The following is a 23,801-nucleotide window of genomic DNA, read 5'->3' as shown; positions in this document are numbered from 1 at the left end:
CACTCACTAGACAAAAAGAAAAAGAAAACATAATCCAAGTTATGTTTCCAACCAAAGATATTTGGCAAAGCAAATTAGTTTTATACAAAGGTAATTTTAGTTGACTGTCTTTTGCCAGAAAAGAAATGATAGGAAATTAAACACAGTGCAGGTATCAGCAGTGACAGTATGACAACAATATAAAGCATGCAAAAGTAAATGATTACCCTCCTCTGTGCATTGCAGAGGAAACATTCATCCTCTTTTTGCTCATTTTTGCTTACTGTATCTAATATGAACTGTGTGTCAGGGAGCCAGGGTGGCAGTCTCAGCCTCGGTGCATCTCCGGGGAGGATAGAGACAGATCAATTTTAATTACCCAGTAGCTTCTCAGAGAGCATGAGAGTAATGGGGATTTAAACAGCTCAGATGGCCACACTAACCTCGGGGAACCCCGAGAGCCACCGGCACAAAATACAGCTCCCACAGATGCACCCGGACGAAAAAAAAAGAGGGATTATGAAAACCTGTGACTTATATAATCGTGATGTTGACAGGGGCACTGCCTTTTCAAAAACTGATTCTATACATGGCGTGGTATAACTTCATGAAAGGGTGACTGATTATTCTCAGACGCGTAGGACAGGATGAGGACGGCACTGCGTTTCCATGGAGATAAAAGAGAAACTCTGGGTGGGAGCTCAAGTTTAGATTTCAGGGGAACACACACACACACACACACACACACACACACACACACACACACACACACACACACACACACACACACACACACACACACACACACAGATAGGCTACCTCTGTAACAGAGAGCAGTCCAACTCTTTGTTTAGCTTTCAAACAAAAGTGGGTTTTAACCTGCGGCTGTTTGAGAGAGTGTGAGGCAGAGATAGGAACAAGAAATAGAGGGTAGACGGATGGACGGGTCCGATGGATGGATGGGGGAGGCTGCAAAAGACAAATCACTCCCAACTGGATGCTCATATTGGAATAGCGGGCTTCTTACATTACACAGACAGAGAGGGTTCCTGTTGGCTTTGTAGCCGCAGAGACAGCTTGCTACTTGAGTCTCCTCTTACCTTGATAAGAACGGCACCATCTGTTAAAACTCATGCAACTCCTAACTACAGGGAAGCTCACCAGTTGTTTATAAATGGACATCTGTAAAAACCCCTTTTGCGTGAAAAGTTACTGCACTAAAACCCAACACCGGGATGCAACAACCCCAAAAGCTCTAAAATGTGCTGCAGCAGCTGAATAGTTTGTTAAATAAAGTCTTATCAACAAGCGCAGCACTTACGCTGTGTTTATACCCATTCTGCAATATGCTGTAACAAGTAGAGCTGCATTTCTGATAAGGGGAATTCACCATCATCTGGCAAATGTGAAGTAAAAATAGACAAGGAGCCCCTTGTGTCTAAATCCCCCTGCTGCAGAAGTCGTACAGCTTCTCCTCCATGCAAAATCGTATCAGCCAATGCAAGAAACTCTACCTTTATTAAAACAAACAGTCTTTACTGTCATGAGCCAGCTTTAAAAAGTGAATAAATCATTGTTAGTGAGGCAAGTAGAATCCACTGTTCCCTCTCCACATCACATCAGATGTTGTTTAAATGTCTGCTCCAATCAGCCCCCTTTAAAGGCCCTTTTATGGGAGAAGAATTAGCTTCAGGGACTATTTTTAGAATCAATATTTTCTGTTTTGTGACCTGTCAGCCATACACACTGTACTGCAATTTAAATGTGTTCTGTATATACTCCTGAATGTACTTTAGCTTTTGTATGAGAACAAACCTAAAGAGAGTTATTGACGTAGTATCTTATCTTTAATGACTATTGATTATCTATCTTTTCTATAGCTACAGGCATTGCCAATATGTCACATTAATTTAAATCTTAGGTTTTAATTTCCTACCTGCCTGTCAATGGATTGCTGTTTTGAACACCTGTGAGTATGTGTTCCTAAATCAGTTTGATTGGATTAACTGTAGTTACTGAACCTCAAGGGAAGTATTCTTAATGATATACTTTGTGGTAATAATTATGATTGAACCCGATACATAAAGACAGGGGAGGCACAGTGAGTTGCCCAGGAGGAGCCTCCATGTGGGATTCAGGCTGCGTTTCAGGGAACCCTGTTATCCCTGGGGTTCAGCCATTTAATATGACTCTATAGTGTGCATCAAAGAAATTAGCAGCACAGGGACATGAAGCCTTAAATTATTTTCTAATTAGAAATGCCCCAGGTGGCAGCCAAAAGTGCAAAGACCGAAGGAGAGGTTATTTCAATTTTTTTATGATTAAATTGGTATGTGTTGAGCATGCAAATGTTTGATAATATGCATTACTTACTGTACAACATTGCAACACAGAACAATGATGGGTAAGAAGCATAAACCCACAAATCCATCTTCTGTGCAAGTCACACAAACACATGTCCCAGAAGCAAACATTGACTAATCCTGCCAGAATAAATGTTGGCATTGTATGTTTCTGCAAACAGCAGATATGTAAATGTGTGCATTATTATGTAGCCATGTTAAAACTTTACATATCAAAAACACTTTGGTTAATGAGTGCTCATGTATAGGCACAAGAAACACTTGGTTTCGGTCAGGAAAAGAACGTGTTTTGGATGACTAAAATTATCTTGAGGGAAAAAAAAGTGTTTTTTGTTGTTCTCAAACAGTCTGTTTGTAATTCTGAAGCTCTCTCACTTAGGTGTCACACCATCCACCATCACCTCCATCTCCCAATGACAAGGTCAGCTCAAATTCATGTGATCAGAACTATGTCACCTTTGAAACTTTTATATGATTCATTCGAAATGCACAACTGCAAAATGTCTGTGGTTTGCAGCTAGTACAATGCCAACATTTTCTTCTGGCGACTGGGACGGTAATCAAAGGCTCTCCATATCCAAAAATCTGTCCTCGGTGACATTTCATTGCGACTGGAAACTGCAGTTTAAACGCAAGTTCTGCCAACATAAACTCACACACAAACATACACACACACAGACAAGACACAAGGAATGAGTTTGGCCTGGAGACTGTAAACATGTCAGAGGACATTCAGCAGTAATACACACTATGAGGAAGAATTTACAGCATCAACAGGCCTATAAGTATAACAGAGAGAGGTAGAGAGAGAGCGAGAGAGAGACACTGAATATGTCTGAAAAATTAGTGAGCAATTAATGGGTAAACCATGATATGTAACTTGACCCCAACATCAAGTGTGCGGTGTCCAGCACACTAATAAATAAGTCCGACTGGGGGCGTCCTCCTCAATGTTCTCCTAAATCCATTATGCCTCACATAAACACACTCATAATGCAGTGGACAGGCAGTGTGGCCTCAGCATGAGAATTAAAACTGTTAAGTCAGTTTACAAAAACAGTTTTTTTTTTGTTTTTTTAGATCTTCAAATAATAGGCATTAGAAAGTTGATAGATATCTTGCAGCAGTGATGCTCATCTTACCATCTGTGGGCCACATTTGGCCCATGATAGGGTGCAGCATTGCCAGTTGACCATTTTCTAATTTACAATGAAAATAAATTGATTCACACTAGATTTATTTATTTATTATTATAATTTGTGTGTGTGTGTGTGTGTGTGTGCGTGTGTGCCTTGAATGCAAAATTGGTGCTGAAGTGCCTTTAAAAAAGCTACAAAACGGAGCTTGTTTATTAAGAAAAAGTTCCAAACAGTGGACAACCCCAACACCGTTGCACACTGGTATCGCCATATACCATATTATACCCCAGGTGAAATTCCAGGAAGGTATGACAGTATGAAAAAATGAATACCCTGGGCTGAGCCCCCAGTGTCAATAAATCTTAGAGATGCCCCTGCCACTACCTGACCTGAGTGAATGAGGACGGCAAACGTCGAAAGGTCAATGTATTTATACTGATAAATATTAATTGTTATTGAAAACTGGCCCCGTGCTCCTTTTATCTTGCAAAAGTGCCCCGCAGGTGCAGCCTGAGTATTCCTGCTATAATGTGTGTTTGGCTTTACTGTATTATGTTGTTCTTTTTTAACAGATCACCATCAAATATAGGTAAACATTTAGGCTTTCACGATAAGAGCTGAATACAGAATTGCGTGTTTTAATTGTCTTTCATTCAAAACAGCCAAAAACAGATGATATTTTTAAGGACTTTCACTGGTTTCCAATGGAAATTTAAAAAAAAAACTCCAGGTTGTGTCTGGTGCTCTTAGAATAATCCGCACTATAATTTATCACTGTTTCTTGTCTTGGGTTTCATTCCTAAGACAGGCAAAGCTAAATAGGAAACTGGAATTGCGTAGTTGTGTTAAGTGTGATCTTCATTTGTTTCAAGGAGAGGGCTGGATGTCTGGCTGAGTTGCTTGTTTAGATGATTTCCCCCCCTCTTGCAGTGCCACAGTGCTCAATGCGTCTCCAAGTGCGCACGACCAGTCTGCAGCAGCGCTCCGCAGACCACTCGCCAGGCATCTGGCCGCTCTGCGTTTATTCCTGGAGGCGCTGCTTTTCGCTCAATCTTCCCCAACAGGTGGATAAGTCGAGCGGGAAAGAACATTGGTGAAAAACACGCCCTGGGGAGAACTGGACGCTTTGCCGAACCAGGTGTAATCCGCCGAGGAAACTTGGTTGTCGCTTATTTTCGTCTCCAGGATTTGTAGCGCGGTGAGCTGAATGCGGTGTGCGCCGGTCTGCGTTTTTTTTCTCCCTCAAATGGAACCGAATGGAAGTCGTGATGAAAACTGACTGGATGTACAGTGGGGATACTGTCAAGTCTCCAAAAAATGAGAGGGGAGAATGCAGCCTAGACTAAAAAAGACGGACTGGCATCACAGCGCACCAACACATTAACAGGGTCTTCATGCAGATCCACACTGCAGTTTTCACTATTGAGTGAAAGAAGTTGAGACGAATGAATTTTTCAAAGCTTTAAGCATCTGTTTTTATCAGGCTGCATGTTGCCTCGGAATATTATCCAAAGGAAGAACATTGATCTCCATGGGCGAACTTCCAATGCTCTACATCCCACAGGTTAGTTATTAAAAATTCAAAATTTCCTATAGGCTAAAGGTTTTTTCACTCTGGTAGAGTAAAGATAAATGTGTGCCTTTAGGATCCCTCGGCTTGTAACTGTACCCCAGCAGGTAGTACAAAAAAGAGCCGCGCTCTTATTTTCACAACCATTTTTATTTATATCATATCCACGCTGTTCCCTGGAACCTTTCTGGCGCACAAACAAATAAAAATGTCAAGATCTCACCTGTGAGTGCACGCAGGCGCCATGCACTACAAACTGCAGTCTGCCAATTTGCACAGACCTGTTGTCCTTAATTAGCGAATGCTGACAATTTTACGTCTGCTTTACTGACATTGTAAACACAGGATAGGCTCCCGTAAATGGGCTTTATGGTCTACTGGAGAGCTCATCTATGCATTGTGTGCCCTTTTAATCAATGCAACTTTCAGAAATAAAAGACATTTTGCTCAACATGTTCCGTGCCATCACACTTGAGTGGAGCTGCGCTCTGTGTAACAAAACAGCTCAGATTTTCTATTTCCAAATCTTGTATTGATCCAGGAAAGTGTGATTATACCAGAAGAAAGGGCCCTCCGCACAGAAGGCTGAGTGTGTGTTTCAACAATAGCACACAGATATCAGAAGACCATCCACAAATCCTCTGGTGCTGGTGTTTCTTCCTGGTGGAGAGCCTTACTTTATAGCTGCTGTATGTTGTGGCAGTTTCTTTGCCAAGTTCACAATTAGCAATCACATCTGCATGTGGTTTTTTCCCACTAGAAAAAGCCAAATTAAAATAACACTTAAAAGCAGGCAAGGTGACATCACAAACATGATGTCTGAGGTATCCATCAAACAAGCACTAAAATGTGTCTTTCTCAATATTTATATAACCATATATAAATCATAACTAAAAGTGGAATAGACTATTGAGACCATAGCTAAAAGTGGAAAACATACTTTAAGAGAAAAAAGACCTTTGAATATATTTTAATGTAATATTTAAATATATTTAAAGGAGCAGTGTGTAGAATTCACAGGATTTAGTGGCATCTGACAGTGAGGATCGCAGATTGAAACCAGCTGACACTTTTCCCTTGTGCCAAATGTGAACTTCCGTCAGCGTTCATTGTATAGGGGGCTTTTACCCCGAGCAGAATTATCTGCAGAGGTCTCTTCCTCTCCAAAACAAACGGACCAGGTGATTAAAACCAGTAAAAGCACAGAATAAAGCAGTTTTATTTTACAAATCAGTGTTTCTCAGATGCTGTTCAGCACATCATGGATGGGAGGCCTGTCCAGAACCTGCTAACGTGTGCTCATCTTATTTTCTTTTTTCTTTTTCTTTTTTTAAAGACTGATTTTTGGACTTTTTGCCTTTTATTTGATATGACAAGTCAAGCAAGAGGAAAAGAGAGGGGATAACATACAATAAAGGGCCAAGGTGGAATCATCATCTTTCTATCTGATAACTTATGATCTGGACGTTCAGGAGGTTTTTACTGGGAGACGAATTATCTGCTGAGGTCTCTTCCTCTTTAAAATAAACAGACCAAGTGATCTACGCCGTTTTTCTGTTGCTGTTTGGCTTGTTGCAGAGGGGCTGCTTGGCCAGTGTTTGGTTTGTCCATTCTGGGCTACTGTTGAAACATGGCAGTGCAACATGGTGGACTACATGGATGAGGACCCACTCCCTATGTAGATATAAAAAGCTCATTCTAAGATAACAAAAACATGACAGTTCTTATTTTCAGGTTATTATACAGAGAAGAAAACACAGCCAACTTATTATACTCAATTGATACTGATATATCTCCCTAAATCCTACACATTGAATGTTTCGGTCATCATTTTGCTACTTTGATGTGGGCTTATAGTCTCACATTCAAGATCTAATTTTAGTGAGTCTTCCTTACAGTAGTGCATGCACATTCTCTGCAGACTGCATGATTTTTACCCTCTCAAGATTTAAGTCATTTGGTGTTTTTGACTACAGGGTCCTCGTGTGGCCAGTTCAGGGGTATTTTTGAATCAAAGTGAAATTGTACCACAAAGGTGCTGCAGCAGTATGAAACTAATGCCCAGGATCTCAAATGAGGTGTGAAACGCGGCTGCCAAAAGGGCTCCCCAGTAGGAGAAAGTTCTCAGTGAAGCAAATCTTTCTTTTTGTGACAATTTTTGAAGTTCTATTTCTTCATAGAGGGAAATTAAAGGGCACCGGAGAGCATTTCTGCAGCATTAAAGTGGCACCTTGAGTGTAAGCAGCGATGACAGGTGACATAATGGGGAAAAAATGTTGCTTAGGAACACGGCCTACAGTGAATTGCATGTTGTTTCTTTGATATGCACTACTTTGGTGTTATTAACTTGCATTTCAGCTATCTTAAATTCCTGCAGCACATTAAGTTCAAAACCTGAACAGCCACATTAAGCTTGCCACCTGCCTCAGAAAATGTACTGCTAAAACTTAGAAGATAAACCGTGTCAGTTGGAAATGTGTCGTGTTAACTCAATTTAAGGAGTAGTTTTACATTTTGGTCATTTTTTGCTTTCTTGCTGAGAATTAGATTAGAAGCGAAGATTGAGGGATCTCATGTCACATAACCTCCGTAAATCCACAATGTCTATTTTTCACATAGTGGCTTTGATCAGACAAACAAGATTTAACATGTTAATAAGAGAACTTTAGAGTTGATGTTGACAAAGCCAGGGTAACTGTTTCCCCTTGTTTCCAGTCTTTGTGCTCAGCTAAACTAACCCATGCTGGCTCTGGTTCATAGACTGTATATAAAGATGGGTGACATAACAGCTCAGTAAAAGTGAAGCCAAAACATCTTGATCGCCCCCTGGTGGCTGGTTGCAGTATAGGTCATTAAGCCTGCCCTCTCGATGTTTGCAAATAGGAAATGGGTCGAACTTAAAAACTCAAAGTACATTCCAAATTATTTTTCCCATTGATGGTTTCTGTAATTTTAAGAAGTTTTTATTGAGCTGATATATGTACAAGTGTTATTTTTTCTGATAAGTTTGTTTATATCTTGTTATTTGGTGCTAAAAAAAAAAGGGTCTGACATTATGGTTGACAGTTGTGTATGCCAATCAGTTGGCTCGCGTTTAATAGCTCCGATCCCGATTGTTTGGAGGGGTGCATGGGTGGGAACTCAATACAGCAGAGATAGTTACTACTGTTAATCCCTGGCTTCAAATGACTTTACCAGCACTAGATGGTAGTGACCATATCCAATATCTTGGCTTCATTTTAGAGTTTTCAATCTTTACATAGAGTCATTGCTTTTACTTAATATTAACCATACAGAGATGAGAGTGGCATCAATCATCTTGTCTAACTCACAGTAAAAAAAATGCTAATGAGCATATTTTCTGAAAATGTTGGAGTACTTCTTTAAAGTTGCTATTTTAGAATACAACACTATAGGCACATCACAGATAGTTTTGCACATATTTATAAATTAAATTGCTGTTTTTCCTCTTGTTCTTATAGACTAATTGGGCTGCTGTGAGTCTCTTAATCTACTCATTACTTATTGAACAGACACAGAGCAGTAATGAGTTGTCCTGAGAGAGAAGAGAGAGAGAGAGAGAGAGAGGGGCATTATGCACTACTTGAACTCCTTCCTTTTTTATATTTAGTAACATGTAACCTTTTCCTCTTTATCTGGATTAGTGGTTTTACTCTGATTTGTTCTTCACCTTCTCCAACTCCCGCGCCTCCTTTTTTGTGTCGTCTCTGCATCAGATGTGGTTTTAAATCCTCTAGAGCAAAAACCAATCCCTTGTGTTTATGTTCCCTGTTTTCTTTTTTGCATCTGTGTGCTGGTTATAGTCAACCTACTGATGATAATGTTTTTAGAATGAGCTCATTATTATGGTTGCATAATCTAAAGAGGTCCAGATAGAAATAAAGGGTTGCCTCATCTTTTGGATTATCTTGTCACAGAAACAGTTTGCAAATGCCACTTATTTATTTAATTGTAAACACCATTTCCTCATCTTCTATTCATGGTCAGTGTTTTATTTTGACAGTGTATTTGTAGATCTCACCACTGCCAGATTCCAGAGAACCAAGAGATCTGGACTGCTGCCTTGTTAGGAGACAATCACTGCACAGTGTCACTGTGAAGTCTTGTTTCTGTGAAGCTGCTACAGCACTGGAAGCGTCATTTTGCTGTCACCAGGCAACCTCCCAGTCAGCTGATGTGGATCAATTAGCAAGCGCCACTAATGGCATTAACTGGAGCCATTAGTAACCCAAGAATTAAAGATCTTACCATCAGTTTCAGCTGCAACACTTAAGAGCCGGATGCAGGACATTCTCGGTGAAACAGGTTAAGTTGGAGCAACCACTGCAGTCGTTTCCTACGTTTCTTTTGCTTAGTTTAGATTAACCTGAAAGGACAACAGTGCAGTGACATTTACATCTTTTTATTACTCTGTAAGAGTAATGTGAGACAACGGAAAAGCAAATTGCTTAATGCTCCACGGTCATTGAAAGATACCTCTTACTGTAAAAAGAAAAGCACAGTGTGTTACATAACTGTTGTGTCAATTACCATTTGGGGGTCTTGTACACAGAACACGCAACTTCTAGTGGACACATTCAACTAATACAGTTTGAAAATTTGTTAAATTATTATACTCCAGACTTTATTTATGCCTCCACGCTGGCAATAGCTGTGGCCAGAGGCATTATGTTTTTGCGTTATCTGTCCATTTGTCCCATTATTGTGATAGTGATATCTCAAGAATGCCTTGAGGGAAATTTCCTCAAATTTGGCACAAGCGTCAATCTCGACTCAAAGATGAACTGATTAGAATTTGACGTTAAAAAGGACACTGTGACCTTACAAAACATGTTTTGGGCCATAACTTAAAAAATCATTAGATAATTATGACAAAATCTCTCGCAAATGTCTAATAGGATAATGATAAATTGATAACATTTTATATTTTAAAAAATCAAAGGTCAACTTCACTGTGACTTCAAAATGTTATGAAAAAACCCTTTTCTGGACACTAGTCATTATCATAACTCGAGAACAGAAGTAGGTTCTTTGAACAGATACTAAATTGGTGACACTTATCCTGGGTTCCCAACTTGAAACTGAGCTGATTGTATAGATCCTCTGTGCTGCCCTGCTGATGGTGTGTGTAGCATCCATGTTTTAGAATATGTAGCTTCTTTGCAGCAACATTCATATTTGAAGCGTTATTAACTGGCATGGCTACATTTGAGTCTGGACAGACATGAATGTTGACTAGAACTGCAACTTGACTGGTTCACAGAGGCATATAACCACCAGACAGTGCTTCTAGCAGCTTCATATCTCTGTCTCCGTAATCCTCTCATCTCTGCCTCTACCCTCCCTTCCTCTCCTCATCTTTTCTTGTGAAATTCAATACCAACAACAAGTGTCTTCTTCCTGTAACACCTTTTGCTCCTGTCCCCTCTGGTGTGAACTCCCCCAGCTTGGCAGCAGCTGTAGCAGTGTTTGCAGAGTGCTGGTAAGCTGAAGGCCAGGGAGATGTCACAGCTGTACTACCGGCGGACTGACAGCTCCTCATACCGGGACCGCATCCCGCTGAGAATTGTGCGGGCTGAGTCGGAGCTGTCACCTTTGGAGAAAGCCTACCTCGGAGCTGTGGAGAAGGGGGACTTTGCAAGTGTCAAACAGGCTCTGGAGGTGTGTGTATGTGTATAAATGCATGGACAAACTGGTGACTTCATCGGTAAATGGATGAATGAATTCAGCCACTGAAACTCTATATTATGGCTCAATAAATGGGTGGAAATTAAAGCTTCCACCTAATTGGACTCATTTAGAAGAGATTTGTGAGTAACATGTGCAGACATGTTTATTCCATACTCATTTCCAATAACATCTGGTGCATTTATTTACCTTGACAGGTGTCAGACCTTTAGCAGACAGGAAATATTGCTAGAGACCAGCTGTTCAGTTGTCCCGCTGCACCTGCAGTGCCCAAAATGATGTAAAAAACCCTTAAACAAATAGAGGACTTGTCCTATAGCAATACAGTAAGGTGAGAAAAAAAAGGGTAAAATGTTACGGTCAAAGATACTACTTAAAAAACAATTTAGTATTAAACTCCTATAACATTCATATTGGACAGTTTATTTAAAGGATCAAAATCAATGTTGCACATTCGGTTATATTGTCTTTTTTATTCTACAGATCCTCCTTCCTTGTCAAAAATTGGTGCCTACATTACCCACAATGCAACACAACTGCAGACAGTTAAATCAGAGAGTCATGCATGTTAGTTGCTGACAAAGCCTTTAGCTGTCAGCCTCAAGCAGAGATGACGAGCAAGCTAGGTAAATGTACTTCCTCTTATCTTCACACTCTCAGATATCTTTTTCATTTTTTAAACTTGTAGTCTTCAGCCTCAAACAACCTCACTCAAGGCAATGTATTAAATTTTGTGCAGCTTTCTCAAATCACAACTCTGCAGACTTTGAGTTGCTCTGCCGGATCTGAAAGGTGCTAAAATTTCCATACAAAAATCAATGTGTATTCTGTGTCAATGACTAATTTCCCTTCTAATCGATGCTGTTCTTTTAAACCAAGTCCCAGCATTGCTCTTGCAACAAACCCCTGACTTTTAATCACAACCTTATTTTGCCAGGAGGCAGAGATCTACTTCAAGATCAACATCAACTGCATCGACCCTCTTGGCCGCACGGCTCTGCTGATTGCCATCGAGAATGAAAACTTGGAAATCATTGAACTCTTGCTGAGCTTCAGCGTCTACGTCGGCGATGCCCTCCTGCACGCCATCCGCAAGGAAGTGGTGGGAGCTGTGGAGCTGCTGTTAAATCACAAAAAGCCCAGTGGGGGCATGCAGGTGAGAAGAGGACTGAGGGGGGTTGGAAGGAGTTATAAATTCTGAGTGCTTTATTCATGAGGTAGCAGTGTGGCAGTGCGCAGACAGTGAGCTGCTGACAAGGCTGGGGGGATAGCGGGAGAGAAACTAGGATTGTTGGCCTTTACTTCAACTCCAAAAGAAATCCTTATTTTCTCCCAGTTTTTTTCTGCAACCAAACCACGTTCTAGAATTTTTACCATCAATTAGGTTCTGTTTGTTATAGTTTATCAAATCAATAATAATGATATCGATATTGTGACAATATTGTGGGGTTGACTATTGGGGCTTTTAGAAACATTAACACAATGAGATTTTTCATAAATAATCATTGGTAATGTGGATATAATGACTCAGTGGGTAAAGGCAAATAAAGCCCCTTTCCTACTGGAAAAAACCCACTAACAGCAGCTAACATCTGCTACCTCATGAATGAATTGTGACCACACGATCATAGTGTGGTTGCTTATAGCCCAGCATTAGCTTTAAGTTGTGGCAACTGAATTTAGGCTTAAAAAATCCTGAAAGCAGTTTAATGAAGATTATCTTTTTGAACAAAATGTGTAAGTAACACAAATGTTGGTTTACCACAGACTTTATTTTTTGCAATAATCCAAAATCCAGTGGCAAAATCACATAGGCTTTTTGATGAGGGAACCAGGACAAAGTTAGCTTTCAGATTGGCCAACAGAAAAACGTGATGGGGATACTCTGTAAGTTCAGAAAATTACATCACTTTACTGTATTGCAGCCTTTAAAATTAGGAAAAGACAACACTAACAATATTACAATGTCCAAAATCTAAGATGATATCAAGTCTCATATTACAATATTGATACAGTATTGATATATTGCCCAGTCCTGTCATAAGATGTATGAATAGTCATTTATATAACTTAATGAAAGGCAAGGAAAGCCAGGAAACCCCAGAAAACTGATCAGTGAGGTCAAAGTGCACCGCGGCCCATGTGCCAAATCAAAGGAGGAATTTCAGGTCTAAGTGAATGGTAGAGTGCAGTGTCATCCAGTGAAATTCTGGATTCATTGTGGAGCTCATAAGCTGCATGCCGTTGCCTGGAGCTTTTTACACCATCTAAAATAATTGACCCAGTATTGTTGGCAGCAACAAAAGCTGACACTTCAAAAAGCTGTCTTCCTAAGACTTGTTCCTTCTTTTGGCAAAAGAACAGTTCTCACAGAAAGAGATTTAATGAGTTCGTTCACTGGGAGAGAATATGATGTATATTTTATTCAAAGTTACAGTATATTATTATTAAATTTTTGCAAGAATTCAGCAAGATTATCTCACCACTGTTCATTAACAAACCTCCTTTCTTCTTGTCTTTTGTCTTTGAGAGGTGCCTGTTTGGAGCTTTAATTACTGTAATCAAAAACAAAATATGGTTTAATTAATTTCAGATTGGTGCCCCTTTGCACTGATTGCTTTGCACTCAAGGAGCATTTACTTTGACTTATTCCTGCCACACTTGTACTGTACAGGCACACACACACACATCTCTTACATCTCTTCCTCTCTCAGCAGTAATGCACCACACACCACAAAGGAACAGCTGTTTTGGGGCTTCATCGATTAGCTGAAGGGGGATGTTATTGCTGTGCCTGTTGTGTCCTGTTGGAAGCTCTGCGTTTGTCTTTGATAGAATAAAGTGAAATTGTAAAAAAAGGGGGAAATGAAAGGAATAAAATTAGGGAACAAAAGAGAGCACAAGAGATATTGTAGCTCAGGCGTGTTTGTCAGAGGGATGTGGGGGGAATGAGATAGAGGCCAAAAATACACAGTCTCCCTTTGACATCTATCAGCTGCTGCACTTTTCCTTGTCTTTGTAAGTTATTGCATCTTTCTGTCATGGCCGGGTTGTGAAACTGATTACTTTAGCGCTAACAAATTCCCCAAGAGAAGCTCATTGATTATATTAAAAGGCTGCCTGGGAAAAGTGCATCCTAACTGTGTCTTCTATGAGATTTATTTAGACAAAGATTCAGTCTGTGTTTTGCCAGAATTGTGGGTATTTGTCTTCCTGCTTTGCAGGCTGTCTGAATGATGCGTTTGTAATAATCTCACAGTGTTGCAGTTTATTTGTTTTCCGCCAAGGAGCTCATTGGATATCAGCATTTTGAACAGCTTCATGCATTATCCTCTGAGTGCAGATACGCATCTGTCAGAGGCACAAACACTGGAGCTCACTGTGTTGCTCAATTATAAGGGCCTTTGGGTGCTTCTTTGTTTTTGTGTGTTTCTTTTTATAGTCCACACTTTTCTCATTGTTTTTTGGGTAACTGTGCAACCAAAATATCATGTGCACATAAAGATAATGAGGAAATCCCTCTTCTTTCTACATTTAAGCACAGTCATGCCCGTTTGAATCCACAAAAACATGGGCTTATTTTCCGCAGTGTCATTCAAAAGCAGAACTGCAGTGTCCCATTTTATACCCGCATTAGCTAAACAATGTTTGTGATGTTGTAGGATGACAGGTGAAAACCAATGGGGAGGCTTAAAAAAGCAGCACAGTGAAAACAAAAAGACATTGCTTTTTGTGGAGGCTAATTTTAATCAGTGTGCCGACGGTGGATGCCTCACTCTGATATGAGTAACAAATATGCATTACACGGACAAGTGGGCTATAATTTCGTTTCTTTTCTCCACTATTATCATAACTTCACATCTACCAGCCCGCGCTCCTCCTGCTCTGTACTTGGTCTCAGGCCAAAGCTGTTTGATGTAGATTATTTGATGTCCCTCCTCCTCCCACGTGCAGAACAGAGTATATAGCTTATTAGATCACCCTCCTCTGCGAAATATGACAACTCTCAGACATGGCTCTGTGCCACTCTTTGGAGTTGCTGCTGCCCTGTGACTGCTCCGAGAGTAAACTACGCAACTAATTAGTGTTTTGTGATAAAAATGACTTTTGGGTGTACAACGGATGATGAAACATTTTTGAAAAAATGAACCAATCCCCTGCCTAAGGATTCTTCATATTGTGTTACTCATAGAATGGTGGTGACTGTTTCTACTCATAAAAGACCAATTTAGAGTGAAACATTTCTCAAAGAGCCTACAGTACTTTTCATATCTTGTTGTAAATGTGACTTGTGCATTCACATCTATTGTCTTTTAGTGTCAGTTAAAAAAAAAAAAAAAAGCAAATTCAGTCTATATTGTATACATGGCTTAATGGATGGCAATGTCTATCTATCGACTCGTCAGTCACAGCTCTTTTCCACCAAATTAGGTCCGGTTCTTGAACTGATGCCCATCAGGATTATTGAAGCCTTGGTGCTTTCTAGTAGATCAGCCCACGTTTCCAAAGACTTTGAGCAGAACCACAGTATTCAAGCATATGTCGTTAACAGAGGGCGTCGCACAATGCTCAACAGAAGAAAACAGTAGTAGCAACATGGAGGTTCACACTGATTACATGCAAGTTTTTGTTCAGTTATTATTACATATATTGTTTTTTATCCAACAAACATGAACCAACTAATGATAGAGGACTATTACATGCAAGACTCCTTCTTCTCTTTCTAACCTGTAGAATATGACATGCCCACTGATGTTGTCACAGTTTGCACTTCAGGTCAAGGAAAACCTGACATTTTTTGGTTCAGGCTGGGAAACAACTTTTTAGGTCCTGAACAAATCTGATTTTGGTCAAAATGCCCTGCTCAAAATGCTCAAAATCAGGTGTGCAAACCAGAACGGAATCCGTTCCATGTTGGTGGAAAAGAGGTATAAGTCCACCACTTAGGTTCAGACTATTGGATGGATTAACGTGAGAGTTTTTACTGATATTTCTGGTCTCCAGAGGATTAATTTTTATTGATTTTGTTGCTCCCTTGACTTTACCTATTGCTCCCCAATAGGTTGACATATTTGGAATAAAGTATTTCAACAACTATCACTTGCTACTTATGAAATCGTCATTTGATATTTTTGGTGTGCAGAGGATACATCTGAATGACTTTGGTGATCCCTTTACTTTTCATTTAGTTTCAGTCTATTTAGTAGAATTTATCAACATCTTCCCAGTGGATAACAAAATATGGTACAGAAATGAATGACTTTTGTGATACCTTGACTCTCCCTATAGCGCCACCATGAGGTCTGGGGGTTTTAAATTAAATGTCTCTGTGTGCACATTAGCATGCTAACATTGGCATTAACTCAAAAAGCAGTTTACACATGTTGAATTATTGACAAATTTGTTTTTTTATGTATAGCCATGTTCTGGCATTGACATGAATAGTTTTGAACAGTTTTAGTCTTGATCAGTGACCCCTAACCCACAGTTGCAAATCATGAACTGTTGCATTGTTTGTAATTTTGTTTTTGCACAATAGTGTTCAGGCATTGAAATAAATAGTTTTATACTTTATTGCACACATCTGACTATTAAAAATAAATCCACTGTCTCCATATGAGGCATCATTTTTTTCAAAAACAATTAACTGTTCAAAGACAATGTTTAGTTTTTTGTACTTATCAGGTCCTACTAATTCCAAATAGTATATTTTTTGTTAGATAGAAATTAAAAATGCATGCAAAACAAAAGCTTGTGGCTCAGGAGGTTAAATTGCACATTTTAAATCTAGAGGTTAATTTATACTACCAGTTAATTTGTTCATGTGAAAGCTCGCATTTTGTTTGTCGACACAAAAATAAGGATATAACAGTATACCTGTTATACAGCTGATACATTTTCCTGGTTTTGTAGTTACTGTATAGAGAGGGTCTGTTTTTATAAGATAGTAGGTTCTCACGTCTTAAACATTAGTCTTAGCAAAGCTCTCTCACAAAAACTAGAGCCCCTTATTCCCATCTGTCCACTGCCTCCAAGTTGCAGAATAGGTCCTAACCTATCACATGGTTATCCTCCAATAATTCTCTGACTTTACTCTCTCTCTGCTCCCTGTCTCCCTCAACACAGAATCAGATAATGGGCCTTCAATTAAAAGAAGTGAAAAGTGCCAGCTTACTCCTCTGCAGCCTGCAGCTGTGTATTCCCACTGAGTGACATGGGAAGCAAAAGGGCTTAGCTGGAGTGGGTGATAAGAGGGATAGGTGAAATGAATTTCTTTCTGAGCATAATGATTCCCAGTGAAATGTGTGAAATACTGATGCTTTTCATCACATTGTGGCCTATACACTTTACAGTCGTCTTGATATGGATGACATTTTATCTGTGACTTTGACCAAGGGCATCTTCTTGCTGGTATTAGAACTGTTGCATCCACCAAAATCGCTAAAGACTGTTTTTTTGATCCTGCTTATTCCATTTAACTTTAATGTAAAGACCTTTGAACTGCATTCTGAGGTAAGCAGAAGATCTCACAGGCTTTGTGTTTAACTAAACCAATTACTTCTACTGTGTGTCGAGCGTGTCAGGTAAACCTGACAGAAGGAAAAAGACTGAGGTCTATAACCTGGCAATAGATCAAATAAAGCCAAGACAAAACGTACTGCTTCAAGAGCTTATCCCATACTGTATATGTGTGATTAAAGCTTTTATTCTCTGCTCTCCCCTGAAAGGTTCCTCCTATCTTATTGGACAAGCAGTTCTCTGACTTCACCCCTGACATCACTCCCATCATCCTCGCTGCACACACCAATAACTATGAAATTATTAAGCTCCTGGTGCAGAAAGGCGTGTCCATGCCGCAGCCACATGAGGTGAGTAAACCATTTGTATTTTGTTGTGATTATCAGTGTGAAACCCCCCATATCTCCAAAGTGTGTGTGTGTGTGTGTGTGTGTGTGTGTGTGTGTGTGTGTGTGTGTGTGTGTTATATGATGCAGTATTTGATTTAGGATCTTGTCTATGAGGTAGAATCTGTCAAACTAATTGGTTTAATGCCTAGATGAACATCAGTTTTCTTACTGCATTCAGATCCCTTTCACAATTATTTTAACCTCTGAAACCTGAGAAGATTATTTCTCAGAAAATAGATAAATAAACGGGAAAGACATAATGAGCAACTTGGCAATAATTGTCCTGCAAATTCCAAAACAAGATAACAAAAGGTCAGAAGAAAATTATACAAAAATTAACTGGGATGGATTATTAGATATTATCATAACACTATAGGGAAATGTCCAGAAAACTATATTTATGAATTATTTATTTAAATTTTGTTGTCGTTTTGTTTTGTTTTTTTTACCTATTCTTTCTTTCTTTCGTTCTTCTGTTCATTCATTCTTTCTTTCTTTCTTTCTTTATGCTAACTTTCCAGAAATTTTCTCATGTATCTTTTTTTTACTAATTTCTTGCTATTTTTTGAGCCATTTCTTGTTCCCATGTTTTTGGGAGAAAACAAGCCAATATGCTCAAGTTTTGAAGGGTTAATGTACAAATAACTTCCCCAGGCATGACAGTACAGTACTCTGTTGACATAATGAATGCAGCGCTTGGATTGCAGAACCGAAATATGATCTATTACTAAACACTGGGAGGCCTCATCAAAATGTGTCCGTGCTTTGTTTGATGTTGCAGGTGCGCTGCAACTGTGTGGAGTGTGTGTCTAGTTCAGATGTGGACAGCCTGCGGCACTCGCGCTCCCGCCTCAACATCTACAAAGCGCTGTCGAGTCCCTCGCTAATTGCGCTCTCCAGTGAAGACCCCTTTCTCACTGCGTTCAGGCTCAGCTGGGAGCTGCAGGAGCTCAGTAAGGTGAGGGACATGCTTGGGTAGAATTTGACTGGCTGCACGTTACATTGATTAACCGCTCAGTGCCCATTCATGAAACGTGACACGTGACATTTAATGTACTTTCAATTTATTAGCACAGAATTAATATAAATTGCTCTTAGTAAATGTAATTTTATAAAATAAGGGTCAGCTGTCAGGGTCAGCTGTTTAAGTCACAAGAATTATTACAAGGACCGGATCCTTGCCTGCTATATTAATATTTCCAGATGAAATATTGTAAAACTTTAATCTTTATTTATTTTTTTACAAAGTATTTATTTAGTAAAGCTTAATAGCAAATGAAAATGTCAGATGCTTTCATTACACAAAATACCCTGAGGCAAGATTTAATTTAAAAACACTACTTTCTAGACACAACTGTACTCAGATTTTTTTATTAATCTCTTGATTTACATTGCCAGATCCTTGCAGGGCTAATTCAATTTCATATTTTTACCCCTGCTCCTTGTTTTCAAGTGGCCCTTTGCCCCTCTGAACAGAGTTACTTATGATAGTGGTTGAGAACTTCCCCTATGAAATGGGACAACAATACATCTGTAGTCATCGATGCTGGTGTTTATGTAAATAGATGCAGCAGATGTTGCCAGACATTGTGAATATGCCGGCTTCTGCAGTGGTAATTTCTCTTGTGTGGGTTAGAGGCTTCCTTTTGCAGTTGTCAGGACACATATGACTTCTTCACAACTTAAGTTTTACTCTATCATCAAACAAGTTGTCAAATAAAAAAATTTAAAAAACAACGCTTCACTAAACAAACCATCACAAATGTATCACAGTATATTTAAACAACATTAAACTAAGATAATATGATGGGTATTGTATCTTTAAATCTTTATTAAAGAAGCAATTACATTGGTGGGTATCTTTTGTTGTTCACACAGCCATCTTGGGTTGATTTCTCTCGATTCTGATGTGTTTTTAAACAAAAATACTTACTTTGGAGAGTAATGTAGCCCAAACAACGAAAAACCCCTAAGGTTAAGGGCTTAGTGGAAGGAGCAAGGGGTGTCTTGAGATTTGGCCTTGATGTTCAGCGGTATCTCTACTATGTTCTATCTCTATTTTTTATTTATATTTTAACTGTTATTTGTTTGATTGTTTTTGATGCCTTTGTTTATGCTCGGCATCAATGAAAATGAGGGTTTCCCTCAGTTGATTTCCTGAGTCTTAAATGAAGGTTTGAATGAATTCTGTATACACTTTTTCCAAGGTGGAGAATGAGTTTAAATCAGAGTACGAGGAGCTCTCTCAGCAGTGCAAACAGTTTGCCAAGGACCTTCTGGACCAGACAAGAAGCTCCAGAGAGCTGGAGATGATCCTTAACTATAGAGACGACATCAACTTATTGGACGAGGAGGGCAACAACGACCTGGCAAGACTCAAACTAGCGATCAAGTACCACCAAAAAGAGGTAAGCGTGATTCATAATCTAGTATTCAGTTAATGATTCATAGCTTCATGACTAGGTTGGATTGCAAAGACTGTGAAAAGAAAATACTTGATGCTATCACAATGAAAACACAAAAATGTGAAGGGCAAATCACGAAGGGCTCAGAAAAAAAGCTTCTTGATTCTTTATTTTGGGTAGAAAACAGGGAATGTCTTCCTGTTGGCTATCAGCAAAATGTTCTCACACTCTTACTATCCCTCAGTCAAGTGCACCTGCCCCCTCTTTGCTGTGAGCTGTGAGGGTCAGATATGATTGCAATATCACAGTTTTAGCCTTTCAAATTGTACAACATACAAGAACTCATCCAGGGGTTTTTTCTCAGGCTTGTCCTTGGTCCACCTCAAGTATTTTTTCCCTTTTGTCGAGTAATGTGCACTGCATTATCTGCTGCACAGCTTGTTGTTAGAGTTCAGTGCCACATGCCCCAGGCAACATTCACTGTACATCTCCTTGATGAGACCGCCAAGGCTGCAGTTTGTGCTGCACCAAGTTAATGTCTTCTCACAGGTGTCATTGCCAGCTCATATGAAGCGGTGTAATGATGTTAGATTAGCATCAGGTTCTTTTTTTGATGGTGGCAGACGCTGGTTTGGACGTTATCTGTTTCTGCTTTGGCAGCTCACGCAGATGACTGATACGCAAAGCTTGATTTTCATTACCAAAGCGTTTCAGCTGCAAGGTAAAACTTATAACCGTAGCTATATACTGTATGTAGGATGTTCACCGGCTTAAAATAGATCAACACAGATAGATCAACTGAATGGTTTTCACTCATTCACTAAATGAAAAGATGATATCCTGCCGGTGGATTTTCTACATACAGTGCATCCAGTTAAACATTAATGCTCTATCATGTCTGTAGTGTTTAATGCAGAACATGTGAAGTACATGCATTTTTAATGTGCAGGAAAAAGCGGTAATTAAGTGTTGATTGCTTTCACAGTCCAGTTTCAGTTTCCTGAGAGTAAATTGGATCGTTTTATTCATCAACTCTGTAGGTCCTGAACTGCATTTTAAACACATAATTAATTATGAGGGAAACGGTTCCAAAGATAACTCCACAGCAATATTCTCTCTACAGTCCACTGACTTCACGTTTTTGTTTTTATTGAGTGATAAACATTTTCTCAGCGGGTAGAGTCATAAACAATTTGTACAGAAAAAAAGCTAATTAAAAGGTACATTTAGACTCCTATTAACTATATTAAATATGTGCTACTGCTATTTAAACCTTTAGTGTGACTAATAGAAAGCGTCTCTAAAATGCATTGCATTGTCCCCTTCCTATTTAGGATGTAATCTGTTTTCACCACAAAGATGTTTTAGCTGTTACTGATGAGTCATACAAGATATATTTCAGATGATTCATCTGCATGCTGACTGTAATTAGTTTAAGCTAAAATCAGGAATCTACCAATCCAATAATGATATTGGATCTCCAGCCCTGTCTTCTAGAAATTACATTTATCTACAACTAATTAGAAACAGCAAACACGTTTGAGGAAACCCCAAAGCCAAGAAAATTATGTTTCCTATTCACATAATGAGGAAATGTTGCTAATTAACACATCTAGCAAAATGCAAAATTTTACTGAACTTATCACAGAGAAGTTGTTTCTGTTATGAGCAAAATGTTCACAAACAATTTAGTATTTCAGTTGTTTTCCACCAAAATAGGCGGTCTTGTGATACAGTATCCACTTGTAGTGACTGCAGCGTTGTTTTTTAGTAATTAAAAAACGACATTCAACAGAAATCACAAATCTTTATCAAAACATAACCAAAGGGTAATTATTGCCTGAACCCAAGACAAGAGTCTTTGTAATCCATTTTTAAGGTTGTTTTTTGTTTTTAATAAAATATCACCAAAATTGTAATCTTTTCCTAAATTTACCTAATGTGCTTTTGTTGCCTGAGTCTGGACGTGTAAACCCACCCTGCTCCCCAACCAACTCCCTTCAAAGCCCAGGGTTCCTATGGTCATGAAAAACCTGCAAAAGTCATGGAATATCACAATCACTTTTTCCAGGCCAAGAAAAGCCATGGACTTTTCAAAAATCATTCAAAGTTTTGGAAAAGTCACTGAATTTTGTTGTATGTAATTAATTTATTACAGTAATCTTCCATGGATAATCTTCCAAATAATATCACATAACCGGAAATGTATTCCCTGTAGCTGGAGACATCATCGCTCTAATATGTTTTGATGTGTGACAGTATTTTGTTTGTTTTGTGAAAGGCATCGTTTTGTTTGTTTCTTGACCATGAAATTGTGTGGGACTCTGAAAGAGTACATGGTGCAAATATGTAACGTTTCTCTACCAGAAAGAAACTATGCCTACAAACATAATCCAGACAGAGTTTACGTTTCGACACCAACATAATTAAGAAAATGGTTTAGTAAAATACAAATGTAAATCCTAGCAGACAGGTTGGGGTCGGACAGATACTGAGTCAAATAGCTTGTTTGGATATTGGTGACAATGAGGCTGATCTACTAAATCCAATTCTTTTTGCATCTGATAACATGTGCACATAGTCCACTATGCATCAGCAGCGAGCTGCATTATGCTCACATTTGATGCAGTTGTTTACTTTTATAGTGGACCTTTAATTCCTGTTTATGGAATTAAAAGCCATATGGTATTGTTACGTCCAGGCACGATTCAGAGCTAGAGGTGGTCAGTCATAATCCCACTGATGGATAAACCAATTTGTGCAGCATTTAGAGGGTTTACACATTAACTGAAATTCCTTTTATTTTAATAAGTTTTGTACCAAGTTGCTGGTGAACGATTTATTTCTAATAATAAATAATAATTTAGTAAATTAAAATCAATTGATTATTTTGTTACATTTTGTTTAACAACGTAAGGAAAGCAATGTTTAATCCAAGCCTGTTGTTGCCTTACGCATAAATGAATGACCCCAGTCACTTCCATACAGTGAGGCAAACAATTCACAACCTGTTCAACTATTTGAAACACAAGAAAAACATGGGGGATAAAAGCAATGACCAGCTTAGCAAGAGATCGAGAGAAATAGATAAAAGGTGACAAGAAAATTACTTTAAAATTGATTTAAAAGGGGAGGATTATTAGAAAATTGCCCCAGAAATATGGAATATATATATGTTGGAATATCTATACCTTTATTTATATATATATATATATATATATATATATATATATATATATTACCAGAAAATCCAAAAACTGATGCATGAGCTGTTTTCTTGTTTTAATGGAGGATGCGGGAAACCTGCTGTTTATAGCGTTGCTAAGTTATGGGATGGCTGATGGTTTCCTCAGGCAACAAGAAAAAAGGGTTAAATAGATATTACATTGCAGAAGTGTTTGGCTGAATATACAGGTGAAGCAAAATGATGAGGAAGCAGACACATTACTCCCAGAAGCGTCTTATAATTCATTCAGCTGTCTTTTACTGGGAGCTCTGCCCGGCTGTCAGAGCAGATGCACTTTTGGAGGCATCTCGATTTATGATGCTGCTGTTTCCTCCTTCATCCATCCAATTGTTGCCCACAGAGACTCAGGTTGGCAGATGAGCACGTTGAGTCACGAAAGGACAATTGGGAGTAGCACAAGTGCACAGGTGGACATGATGATGGACAGTCCCCTGTCATCTTACCCAACCGCTCTGTTGTGTGCAGTTAATCTGTCATCGGA

General features: G+C 39.0%; 1 protein-coding gene across 1 annotated transcript in view; it reads left to right on the top strand.

Moving 5' to 3' along the window:
- Positions 1-4,619: 4,619 nt before the first annotated feature.
- LOC121952136 (short transient receptor potential channel 4-like) overlaps positions 4,620-23,801 on the top strand; it is a 30,464-nt gene continuing 11,282 nt past the window's right edge. Inside the window, exons 1-6 of the mRNA XM_042498645.1 lie at positions 4,620-5,045; positions 10,519-10,733; positions 11,698-11,916; positions 17,489-17,629; positions 18,450-18,626; positions 19,876-20,076. Coding sequence (XP_042354579.1) covers positions 10,575-10,733; positions 11,698-11,916; positions 17,489-17,629; positions 18,450-18,626; positions 19,876-20,076 — 897 coding nt within the window. The 5' untranslated portion in view covers positions 4,620-5,045; positions 10,519-10,574. The remainder of the gene's footprint in view (positions 5,046-10,518; positions 10,734-11,697; positions 11,917-17,488; positions 17,630-18,449; positions 18,627-19,875; positions 20,077-23,801) is intronic.

This window comes from Plectropomus leopardus, chromosome 13, assembly GCF_008729295.1.
Source record: "Plectropomus leopardus isolate mb chromosome 13, YSFRI_Pleo_2.0, whole genome shotgun sequence".
NCBI lineage: Eukaryota > Metazoa > Chordata > Actinopteri > Perciformes > Serranidae > Plectropomus > Plectropomus leopardus.
Note: the sequence above shows the minus strand (reverse complement) of the source record. Positions and strands in the feature narration are given on the sequence as shown.